We start from the raw sequence: 12,518 nt of genomic DNA on the forward strand, positions 1-12,518 counted from the left end.
AATGCGACATGAGGTATTTCTGTATTTCAATTTTAATAAATTTACAGAAATTTTTGTCATTCTGGGGTATTGTGTGTGGATTGATGGCAAATTCTTTTAATTTAATCCATTTTAAATTGAGTCTATAAACACAACAAAATGTGGAAAAGGTGAAGGGGTTTGAATACTTTCCGAAGGCACTGTACATCTGTGTGATGGAGAGCAGATACCACCTATCCTCTGTTTGAATCATTCCCTACCTACTGTACCTCTCTAGCTTCCACCCTCTTCTCCACGCTAACACAGCTTCTCTCACCTACACTTGTAGGTTATTTATTTATTTTTATGCTACAGATCACTTATTTAATCTTGCATGGTGCTCAGAGACTCAAAACGGTCTTAAAACACATTTCACCGTGCTCGGAATGGTTACCAAACCATGCGGCGTTTCTGTTTTCGTTTGCAACTGGCTGTGTGCATTGTGTTTTCACAGTGTCTTCATATGTGTGAGAGATTTTTATTTTGTTTTATCGATCAGAATTTATTAGATCTCTCTGAATCCCATCAATCATCTAGCAGCTGCCATGTCGTGTGTATGTGTGTGTGTGTGTGTGTGTGTGCGTGTGCGTGTGCGTGTGCGTACATGTGTGTGTATGTGTGTACGTGTGTGTGTGTGTGTGTGTGTGTGTGTGTGTGTAGAGGGAAGGCAGGCTGCTTGACAGCTTGGCTGCTCCCAGCCATGCATTCCTGCCCTGTGAGTGTGTATGGACGTACTGATGAAGATGGAGAGGGCTCCAGGACATGCAGAATGCAGAGATGGAAGGGAACGAGTTGGAACATTTTACTTTATCTCATATGAAAGAAATGGGTAATCCTATCAAAGGAAGTTTTAAAGGACAATCTGTAATTTTTTAAAACTTACACCTAAATTAATAATATTTAGTCATTGATTCGTTAAGAATATAACTTATAAATTACCTATGAGTTCAACCGTCTTACCCTATCACAACCCAAAATATAAGCTTGTTTGGTTACATTTCTCCAGCCCCATCCCTCAGCTGTTTACCAAAAAAGTGGCAGATTGCACCTTTAAATAAAACATCAAAGAATAAAATAGAGGTATTCTCTTTAGGATGATGGTATTGTACTTATGCAGGGTCCAGAGCCCTCGAGATCTACAAGTATTCTCTCCATCCTCTCACCCATCGGTGGCTGTAAAAGATGAGCAGTACATTATGATGACAACCAACCCCTTACCTCTTCCCTCTTTCTCCCTCCCAGGCAAAGCGTCACGTGTCGGACCTGTATGAAGACCTGAGAGATGGACACAACCTGATCTTCCTGCTGGAGGTCCTCTCTGGGGAGACCCTGGTGAGTACCCCTGACCCCGACTTTGATTGGTGAATGGACTACTTGAGCTTCTACTGACCTCAACCTCAACCTGTACCAAGCCCTAACCCCCAATACAACACTCAAGCCTGTATTCTAAATCAAACTAGTATTCCATCCCTGAAGCTTGCTAAACAATACATTTGACCAACTATCAAGTCACGGTGTATGCAAATGTGACAAGACAGGTAGCCCAGCTCTAAACAAAGACCCTTCTATCCTCTAAGACGATCCCTGCTGATGATCCTGCCTGCCCCTTCCACTACCCTACAACCATTACTAGCTATCAAACAGAAACCTTTTAAACACAGACAACTTGACGCTTGCATGTCAAATTGCACTTATGATAACATACCTGTACTGCAGACCGTGCCAACATTAATAAAACACAGCCCGGGGACCAGAACTCTCTCTGTATGGAAGCCTCGCTCCCTCCCTGTTGCTCATCGCTCTGCTGTCTCTACCGCCTCTGCTCATCTCTCCAGCCCAGACGCCTCCATGGTCCTAACACATGAACCCCACTTTGGCTTCTCTCTTTTCTCTCTCTCGTCTCGTCTCGTCTCGTCTCTTCTCTTCTCTTCTCTTCTCTTCTCTTCTCTTCTCTTCTCTTCTCTTCTCTTCTCTTCTCTTCTCGTCTCTTCTCGTCTCTTCTCGTCTCCTCTCTCTACTCTTTCTGGACTGTGTGCTCCTGTCTGACCCCTGGTTGTGCTCTTCTCTGCCCTCTCCTCTCTCCTCCCTCCTCCTTACTCCTTTTCATCTCCTCCTCCTGAACTCCCCCCCCCCCCCCTCCCCCCTTTTCCCTGTATGCTGACCTTTGCCCTTTGCCCTCTGCCACCTCTCTTTGCACTGCTCTTGCTGGGGCTAGCCGAGGGAGAGAGACGTTGTCAGGAACTTGCGGTTGGTGAGTGGGGTTTCTAACTTGGGCTTTGTTTTCTTCTTCTTCTTCTTCTTCTTCTTCTTCTTCTTCATATCACATGGTTCATCCTCCCTCATGCGGTTCTATTGGCTGTGCATGATGTCACTCCCTGCTGTGACAATTTGAGTTTGGTTTTGTTGGCTTTTTTTTATCTCTTTTTTGTTTATCATTGACAAGCTTGCATAGCAATCAGAGGTGTATTGACCATGTAGCTGCTGGATACAGATAAAAATGTGACGTGAAGGAAGGACAATGCAATTAACTATCCAGAATCTTGGACGCTAGGCTACATATTGATATTGTTTGGCATAACTAACTGTATTTTAAGCTCTTGAAGTTCTGGAATTCGCTATTTAAATAATACCCATTACATGGTAAAAAAATAACTATTATTATTATTATTATTATTATTTCATATGTTCCTCTATACAGTCATGTTTGTTCGCATAGAATTGATCTAGAATTGAGCCATTTTCATTTTGGTTAGATGGAAATTCATTCTTTCGAGTCAGAACATGTCCGAAATTGTGACATTATTTGAAAACAAACCAATCAAAATTTGCTATACCTAAAAGACTAACCATGTAATTGGCTCAGCCAGTGCATGACAATGCTGCATATCTCCCCCTTCCACAGTGTACTAGTGTCCTTTTATAGCCCTTTTCAACCTCTGTGTTTGTATGTTGCTGGTGTACAGTAACATCAGGTTCGTACAATAAGGAGCGAAATTTGTTCTATCAAACATGTTTATTATGCATTTTTTCACTCGCTTTATTATTTTGTGGCAATGTATCTGTACCGTTGTCTGTACAATTTCTCTTCCCAAATTAGATTGTCCTCCTTTCCGTTGGATATTGTCTTAGCTGCGTCACATTTCTCCCCCTACTTCCACACTTCCCAACTCATTTCAGAGTCCAACCGGAAGAGTTCCTCCTAAACTTGTATCTGCCATATCCAACCTGTATCTAACCTCCTCCCCCATCTCTCTCTCCCTATCTCTCTCCCCCCAGCCCCGAGAGAAAGGCCGCATGCGATTCCACAAGCTGCAGAATGTTCAGATAGCACTGGAATTCCTCAGACACCGGCAGGTAAGAGGACATGCTCTGAAAATGTTGTTATGGGAAAAGAAAGACATTGGATTGGTTGATGAAAAATCTTATTTTGTCCCAATATGGTTTCATGATGACAGTTTACATTTTGTGACCGACTAAGAAAACACAATATATTTCACAATATATTCCAGAATGCATCTGAACATCATAGCATATATTACTGGTATATTTCTCTTTGTTAACTCTCACTTTTCTGTCATCCAATCACAGGTGAAGCTGGTGAACATTAGAAATGACGACATCGCCGACGGCAACCCCAAGCTGACGCTGGGGCTGATATGGACCATCATCCTTCACTTCCAGGTGTCCTGCTCTGTCAGTGCTGTGTTCCCATACCGTAGTAGCCCGCCTCCTGTCTCCCTGACACGGATCTCAACCAATCAGCTACAATCAATAATTAAATTCCACCCAATGATATGGAAGAAGCCCAATGATATTTCCTCAAATACTTCAAAATCTTAATGATATTTAATCACTTTCAGTAAATCGCATTACTTTCCAATGAAATCTGTTTTTCGTTGTGGCAGTATCAAATCTACTCCAATCATGAGTATATTCAGTCCTGCAGTTATTCAGTCTTCCGTGCAACTATATTACTACAGTAATGCTGTGCAGTTTAAAAAAAAAAAAAACTATTAAAAGGCAATGGTGTATGCAGCAGCGTTCTCCACCTAGAGGGCCTTCACCTTTTGATAGACTGTTGCAGTACAATGGCATCACTGTATGAGTCACACTCTGTCTGGTTCCCTGGCGGAAAGGTGTGGTTCAGTAGGACTAAAAGCTCTCTGACACCCTATACTCCCAGCCTGGGCCCCAGCCCCAGCCCTTTCGGCTCCAGCCCCAGCCCTAACAGGCCCATGAGCCCCAGCCCCAGCCCCAGCCCCAGCCCCAGCCCCAGCCCCAGCCCCAGCCCCAGCCCCAGCCCCAGCCCCAGCCCCAGCCCAACAGCCCTATCAGCCCCCAGCCACACTGCCTGACCTGTTGTCTCTCTTTCTGTGCCCTGGCCTGTTCCAGCCAGTCTGCCGAGCAGAAAAGGCCCTCTGATCCACTGGCACAGGCAGCGCCACACCTTCTGTAATCAAATCATTCAGAGTTAATATGAAAGCTCACAGGTTTCAGCTTAACACAGCAGGCCAGGGAGGGGCCCCATGTCTCTGATAAAGGTTCAAAAGGAACATTGTCTCCTGTAAACTGAGAGATGGGATGTCTCTTGTTTCTCAGAATGATAGAAACAGCAGGGCGGTGCCTGGTGAGTCATAGAGGCATTCTGCTGATCATTGAGGAGAAGTTTAGGGTGGAGGATCGGAACCGGTGGAGAACACACACACACGCACGCACGCACGCACGCACGCATGCACGCAGGCACACACACACACACGCCAGCACACACACACACACACACACACACACACACACACACACACACACACAGTGTACCCACACACTGGCTCTAAAGTGAGACTGAATGAGCCATCCTTTGGCCAGAGAAGAGAATACCCCAGAGGAAAGCCCTGGTGACTCTGACTCACCCTTCCCAGACTGGGGCTGATAGATGAAAAGAGATTACTCCACATTAAACAGTGGCTTGACTTCCCAGTTCCCACACTGGACTAGACAGGCCTCCTGCCGGGTCCTGTGACCCAACGCAGAACCAGTTGCTGCCATCCCTCCAATTCAGTGACCTGCAAACGTGGATAATGCTTGTCAGCAGATTAAACATATTTTTCTCTCTGCGCACCAAGCAGTAATTCCAGTCGGCAGTTCGCTTTTGATCCATCATCTGAACTAGTGCATTCAGTTGTTTTCACCGTCCACGAAATAGTTATTTTAAAGAACAAACGTTGTTTTCCACCTTCGGTTATTGAGATGGACAAACGGATTGAACCAGGACGTCACGTGATTGATTCAAACATCCATTTCCATCACTTCCCGATTTCCTAAAATCTTTCATTTATCCTTCATCATATCATCCATATTCTGGTGCATCGTCCCCCCTCTAACCCTCGTCCCTCTCCTCCCTCCTCCCCCCTCCTCCCCCATCCTCCCCCCTCCTCCCCCATCCTCCCCCCTCCAGATCTCAGACATCCAGGTGAATGGCCAATCAGACGACATGACCGCCAAGGAGAAGCTGCTGCTGTGGTCCCAGAGGATGACAGAAGGCTACCAGGGCATCCGCTGTGACAACTTCACCACCAGCTGGAGGGACGGCAAGCTCTTCAACGCCGTCATACACAAACACCAGTAAGTGGACCTCTCCTACTGTACAGTAACACCGCTCAACACACCCCTCAACACCAGTACACCACTCAACACCACTGTACAGCACCTCATGCAAGACTGTAACTACGACTGCTCAGACCAGAGAAATCTTATTCTCATGTCTATGGCCTCGACTGTGTTCAAAACAGTTCAAACACCAATTAGTTCTCACTTGCAGTACACCATTCATACATACACTGGACCTACACTGTACCTGCCTAATAGCTATCAATAGCTTAGATAGTGTTCAACACCTGTTCCCTGAAACATCAGAAAGTTCAACATCAGAAAGTTCAGCAATGCAGGGCTTGTTACGACACATGACTGCAATGAGGTGAAGTCAGATATGATGTCGAGCAGATTGGCACAGGAATGGGACTTGCCCGTAGTGGGAAAGACCACTGTAGTGGGGAATATGTTGCTTGAAGTACTTAAAACTGCAAAAAAAATAACTGTGGTAGTGTTGTGCAGTTTGCTGTAATTGTCCCCCAATTAAAATAAAGATAGTAAATATGGTTAACAAAGAGAGAAGCAATCAGCTTCAGTTAGTTACCCTCTTTAAATTTGTTGTTCCTCAAAAACAATGTACTGTATCCCTCTCTCTGTCATTTAAGTGTTTGATAATTACATATTCCGAGAACAGCCTGGTTTGGCTTGGTGTGGTCTCCATTGCCCAATGTTCTCTGTTCCCATCGCTTCTCCTATTGCACTTGTGATGGCTGTTTGAATCTCTGCTGGCTGTACTTGATCATACAGGTTTTAGGCTGTTCCCATTAGACATGTGAATGAATGCCTCTTAGTGAACCAGTACCTGTCAGAGCCCTAGGCCTGGAATACCACAGATGGGTGTTGTCTCTGATTGATGGAGGCACTGGCACTGATCACAACACATCACAACTGTTTATTATTAAACAGAATTATGTGATTAAAAGTGCCCATTCAGAAGGAAAGGTTGATGTCTGGGGCATTTCTGTGATGAAGGAGTTGGAGTTGTCCTAGCACCAAATATTAGTTGAGGGAGAGGTAAAGGTGTGGCTCAAGAGAGAAAGAAGGATTCTGAAAAAGAAAAAAGATGCCTGCAGGGACAGGTTAGGTCAAACCTGAGCACGTACCTGCAAGAGAGGGAGGGAGGGAGGGAGGGAGGGAGGAAGAGAGAGAGGAAGAGAGAGAGAGAGAGAGAGAGAGAAAGAGAGAGGTAGCTATCTCCTGTGTGCCAGGAACGCCTAGGGCAGTGTATTTAGTAGCTGCATTTCATAAAGGCAGGGGAGGTGTGTTGCAGAGGGCAGAGCCACTGTAGCACTACTACAGTGTAACACTCTTCACTCGTCACTGGAACATTGCAGAGTTACTCTGTTTTCAACAGCCTCCAGTTGGCACTATCCAGACCATTCTTGGATGTTTTTATATTGACCTACCGATTTGGATGATTGAACACTGTCTCTCTAGGAAGTAAGGAGTTACAGTGTTCTAGTACCGGTCAAGTTGACAGTTGACAGTTGACAGCACTATCCAGACCAGTTGACAGCACTATCCAGACCATTCTTGGATGTTTTTATATTGACCTACCGATTTGGATGATTGAACACTGTCTCTCTAGGAAGTAAGGAGTTACAGTGTTCTAGTACCGGTCAAGTTGACAGTTGACAGTTGACAGTTGACAGCGGTGGAGCGTCTGCTTGGATACAGTGTGGGCTGGGGCTGGGATGGCAGTAGTGACCTCCATGCACCACTAGGAGGCTTTCTGCACCACAGGAGAGGATCGTAAGATTCCAGGGAGACTCGACGTGAGGATCTGAGAGCATATCTTACTGAAGAACTCAGCACTAGGATGAGATCTGTCTGCAGAGTTGGACCACTGCCAAACACTGAACCGTCACAAGGAAGCTTACTGTAATATTTGGATTGGCCAGAGGTTTGTGAACTGCAACATTTTCAACTGTTGGAGAACTAAGGAACAAACCAGTCTGTTACTGGACTACAATTTCCAGGAGGCACCATGTTGCACAGCCTGAAGAAGAAGCTTAGTATTAAGCGTAGGAAGCAGAACGGCAGCTCGTCCGGCAGTGTGACAGGCTCGGTCAGCGATGTGGACGACCGCGTGGTCATGCTGTGTGAGGACATCCAATCTGAGGGCTCCTCCTGGGACTCAGGCCGAGGCTCCCAGAGCCCAGGGGCCCGCTCCATCTCCGAGTCCCACTCAGGGGACCAGGAGCAGGAATGGCCGAGGATGGTTAGCCAAGCCAGGCAACTTGGGAGACAGCGCCCCATCAAGGAGGTGCGGTATCTGGATTCAGTGTCGCCGCCCAGCCCTGGAGACCACTACTCTGTCCGCTCCACCCTCCACGTCAAAGAGCTGTATGGGTCTAAGCTGACGCTCTAAGCCTCTCTCTATGTGTCTCTCTCTCTTGGGATGTTTCAGTTCAGAGCAGTGTACATCAGGGTCATGTGAATATCTTGAATATAAGAATGAATGTGCATGTTGCTCTGTCAGAGATGTACCTGTAGTCAGCACCACTAGGCTTTCTAGAATGTCAACTTTATGGGAAGCGATGAAACTTTTTTTCTCGTCAAATGTTGGGACTGACGACGGTGAGGGAATTGAATATGTGTGTGGTATTGCCGTTAAGGAGCTTTTATGGCCCACGATGATTTGAAGTAGGCGTTTGTTGAATTCCCTCGCTGACATTATCTCTCCCCCCTTTTAATGGAGAGGAGAGCCAGGATAGGAGGAGCGAGCGTACGCGGTTATGTGATCTTTAACGTGGCTCCCCTGGTTCTCCGCTGCTACCCTATATCACATTCCTCCTGTGACAGCTTTGAGGTGATGTGTCAGAGGTACTGAAACAGCCTGGGGAAACTAGGCACTTGGCAGATGTTCCCTCTGATATATTAGATGGTTCAGAGGTACTGAAACAGCCTGGGGAAACTAGGCACTAGGCAGATGTTCCCCCTGATTTATTAGGACTAACAGAACAGACAGGTGAACCTTTTCACCTCCAGTCATTAACCCGCTCTGCTCCTATAGGTCTCAAAGAGTCTATTGACAGATCCCCCATTTAAAGAAAACACAATCTACTAATCACAGGGTGCTAATGACATACCTGTATGTTCCATATATGATGAATGAGTGGGTTAGATTTCAACGCTCAGCATGAGTTTGAAAGATGCTGACTGTGTATGGTTCTATACTTTCCCTATGCCGCAGGGGAGGCTGGTGGAGGCGGAGGACGGGCTCATTGTAATGCAAACGTGTTTGATACCATTCCTCATTCCTCATTCCATGCATTACAATGAGCCCCGTCCTCCGATGTCTACCTCCACCAGCCTCCCCCGGTATGCTGTCCAGTATGTCCTCCTCCTCCCCTGTCTTCTGTATGTTGCCATCGTACGTGACACATGGTTAATGTACCATCACTGTGTTCCCCCTCATCCTAGGCCCAGACTCATCGACATGAGCCGGGTGTTCCGCCAGACCAACGTGGAGAACCTGGAGCAGGCCTTCAACGTGGCAGAGAAGGACCTGGGGGTGACCCGTCTGCTCGACCCAGAGGGTAAGACACCCTCAACACCCTGGTTCATTGGGAATGGTCGTCACGGATAACACTGTCACTGCCCTGTTGTTGAAGTCCCAAATCTGTGAACTGTCTCCTCCTGATCCCATTTTCACTTGTCTCTTGAAAAAAAAAAGAGAAACAAACATGTTCCGTTATTTGATTCCCTCTTTGCAGATTTTGCTGGGCCACACTCTGGTGAGGTTATTACTTTGTGTATGTAGTCTATGTGGTAGTGCATCACTATCTATTGAAGGCCTATAATACAGTAGCTAACAAGGTATGCTTCACCTACAATAGATCCACTAGTGCCCCTAAATGAGTTTAAAACTGATACAAAACTCAGGAAGAGTTTTGTTCAGGAAGAGTGTAAATGTTTTCTGTAGGCCATATCATGCTGATTCCATTCGTATGTTTTCATTGTTGTAATGTTATATTGACTGCTGCTGCTTTCTTGGCCAGCTCTCCCTTGCAAAATAGATGTTGTGTCTCAATGGCCCTTTCCTGGTTGAATAAAGGTTAAATAAATAAATGCAGCTATGCATATTGACTGTCTGCTACGGTATAAACAAAATGGAAGAAGAAGAAGAAAAACACTCTTAAGAATGTGTTCTAATGTCTGATTCCTTCCTCAGATGTTGACGTGCAACACCCTGATGAGAAGTCCATCATCACCTACGTCTCCTCCCTGTATGACGCCATGCCCCGCGTGCCCGATGCCCAGGGTGGGGTCCAGGCCAACGTGAGTGTAGTTTCACTTACTGTACGACACATGGAAGTGATTGAATAAGGTTATCTACTGGTTCTTTGACAGATTTCTAATGGGTTTTGATGACTGTTGTGAATCCCCCCCCCCCCCTTCCAACCACTCCACCCGCCCCCTTGTGGTCTAAAAAGGCCCCCACAATGCGCATTGGGGAGTCAAATCAAATCTACTGCTCCATTTTATCCATCAATCAAAAGGACCAGATTTCAGAGACATGTGACTGAACCCAAAACAGATTTTTGGTTTACCCTGATATCCATTGTGGCCTTAAAGTTGGAACTTGCGATACAAGTCCTGTGATCTTTAATCTCACCACAGGAAATTAACAGCCTGTGGTGTTTACTTCACTGCTCTGGCAAGAGCTAGAGAGAAATGCCACATCCCAGAGCATATTATCTGACACCGCAGTAGAAAACTACACATATTACACATGTTTTCAGTTGTTTCAACTTCAACTTTTCATCGATAGCTCAAAGCATTGATTTTTTTCAAAGATTTCGAAGACATGTTTTCGCTAGTCACTCTGTCCTCTCTCTTACTGTCCTTCCCTGTGACACAAACACACACCTACGGTCTACACTTTCTCCCTACACACTCTCTCTCACTGTCTCTCCTTCTCTCTATCTCTCTCTCTTTCCCTCTCTCTCTCTCTCTCTCTCTCTCTCTCTTCTTCTACCTACCCCTTGTCCAACCGCACAAGGCTCTGCCTGTGGACACCTAATTGAGTGAGTGCGGTGTGTGAGTTAGCGAGTTCTCCTAGATTAAACTAGATTTGGTAAACCAAAAATGGAGAGAAGAGTTCTTCTGTCTGTTTATTTAGGAGGAAGTCATGCTATGTTCTGTATGTGTGTGTGTGTGTGTGTGTGTGTGTATGTGTGTGTGTGTGTGTGTGTGTGTGTTTCTGCTGTAGGAGCTGGAGCTGCGCTGGCAGGAGTACTACGAGCTGATCACTATCCTGCTGCAGTGGATACGCCACCATGTCATGATCTTCGAGGAGAGGAAGTTCCCCGCCAGCTATGAGGAGATAGAGGTAAGTCATATTGGTTGTCATTCCACAAACTACAGTAGCATCTGGCCAGTCCCAGTCAAGCGATTGTGACATGTCGATCGTATAGTCTGCATACAGTGTTTGAGTACAAGACAGAGAGAGGAAATTTATGTTAAAAGCAAAAACAAATTCTCTTTTTTGACATTTTCTATGGATCATGTTTACTACATTTCTTTTTTTTTGTTAGACTAAAGCTGTAACGTTACCTGGCACGCCTGCTTAAGTGGTTGTAGAGTTGTACATTGATTTTTTTTTTTTTACTGATATCATTGACTCTTGGTCTTGATTGAGTTAAACGAGTTAACTGATTATGACAATGCAGGCAGCTTCCATTGGATACCAGATCAAATAGACCAATTACAGTATGTCTATGGTCTGGGTGGTGTAATTGTCTTGTGTGAGGTATTGTGTTGGGCCAACCTCATACCTGGGTGGAGAGAAACACAGCCTGAAGGCAGACATTATTCAACCTAATCCTCTCTGGAGTCTTCTCACTGCCACTCCCCACTGGAAAAGAAGTAGCTCTGGCACTGAAATATTGCGTGCCTTCAAACGAGCTCTCCGGAGACAAAGGAAACCATCAGACACCAGATACAAAATAAATGGATAGATCGAAATCAACCTACAGGCTGATCTATTCAGTGTGACCTTATCTGGTGGGCTGGAATGGGTCCAAAATGACTTAATCTCCTCAATCAATGAATTCATTCTAGGTCTACGACCTAGTTTATACAGTTCTATCTTTGTTATCCATGGTTCTGTATTTACCTTAGTTTTGTCAATTTCAACACTGCTATGGGTTGTGTGTGCTCACACCTGTACATTCTTTAGATCTACTCTTAAGCATCTGAATGAACAAATAAGGTTAGGTATATTTAGGACATCTAATTGCTTTGTTTTCCTAGAATATTTCAAAGATACAGACAAACAGCATTTTCTCAACAGTTGTGGAGTCAAATACTTGTTTTCAACGTATGTCTTTAATTAAAATGATTGGACCTTTCTAAAGTATATACCTTTTAAAAACACCCTAAAGCTTTGTTTGTGTTGGTCTCCTTTTTGACACCTTTTCGAACAACAAGGTCTCACCATACAGTAATTATACAGTAGATCTAACCAATTGGATTTGGCTTTAACAAGGCAAGTAATCCAATTCAGATTGACCAGTTGAAAAGGTCATGACGTTGGTGTACAGTACATTGGTGTGTGAGCACATGTGGACATGAGGTCTTGGGAAAACATGTTTAATGTAATAAGCTTACAATCGTGTCACGCATGACATGGAGACATGAAAGCAGGTTAACTCATGACGTGATGAATCTTCACACTCCCTCCACTTAACAAATCAAGACCATCATTTGAAGTTGGCTTAAAAAATAAATCATAATAAACATCACGGCACACTGTTTCGTGACATACAGTTCTTAAATGAAGCAACACCTGGGTGGCTTGGTTCACTGAAAGACACTGCAGACATTCTAGAAGATCCCAAGTTTCA

At 45.0% G+C, this 12,518-nt stretch overlaps 1 protein-coding gene across 5 annotated transcripts in view; it reads left to right on the top strand.

Annotated features, from left to right (window-relative positions):
- The window catches only part of LOC310811242 (plectin-like), a gene marked incomplete at its 5' end in the record, with an annotated part of 104,413 nt that overhangs the window by 66,208 nt on the left and 25,687 nt on the right, over positions 1 to 12,518 (top strand). For all 5 annotated transcript variants that reach the window (XM_083679350.1, XM_083679346.1, XM_083679347.1 and 2 more), the window contains 7 exons: positions 1,261 to 1,350; positions 3,295 to 3,372; positions 3,607 to 3,699; positions 5,471 to 5,637; positions 9,091 to 9,206; positions 9,842 to 9,948; positions 10,883 to 11,002. In XM_083679350.1, coding sequence (XP_083535476.1) covers positions 1,261 to 1,350; positions 3,295 to 3,372; positions 3,607 to 3,699; positions 5,471 to 5,637; positions 9,091 to 9,206; positions 9,842 to 9,948; positions 10,883 to 11,002 — 771 coding nt within the window. The remainder of the gene's footprint in view (positions 1 to 1,260; positions 1,351 to 3,294; positions 3,373 to 3,606; positions 3,700 to 5,470; positions 5,638 to 9,090; positions 9,207 to 9,841; positions 9,949 to 10,882; positions 11,003 to 12,518) is intronic.

This window comes from Argentina silus, assembly GCF_951799395.1.
Source record: "Argentina silus genome assembly, chromosome: 10".
Taxonomy (NCBI): Eukaryota; Metazoa; Chordata; class Actinopteri; order Argentiniformes; family Argentinidae; genus Argentina; species Argentina silus.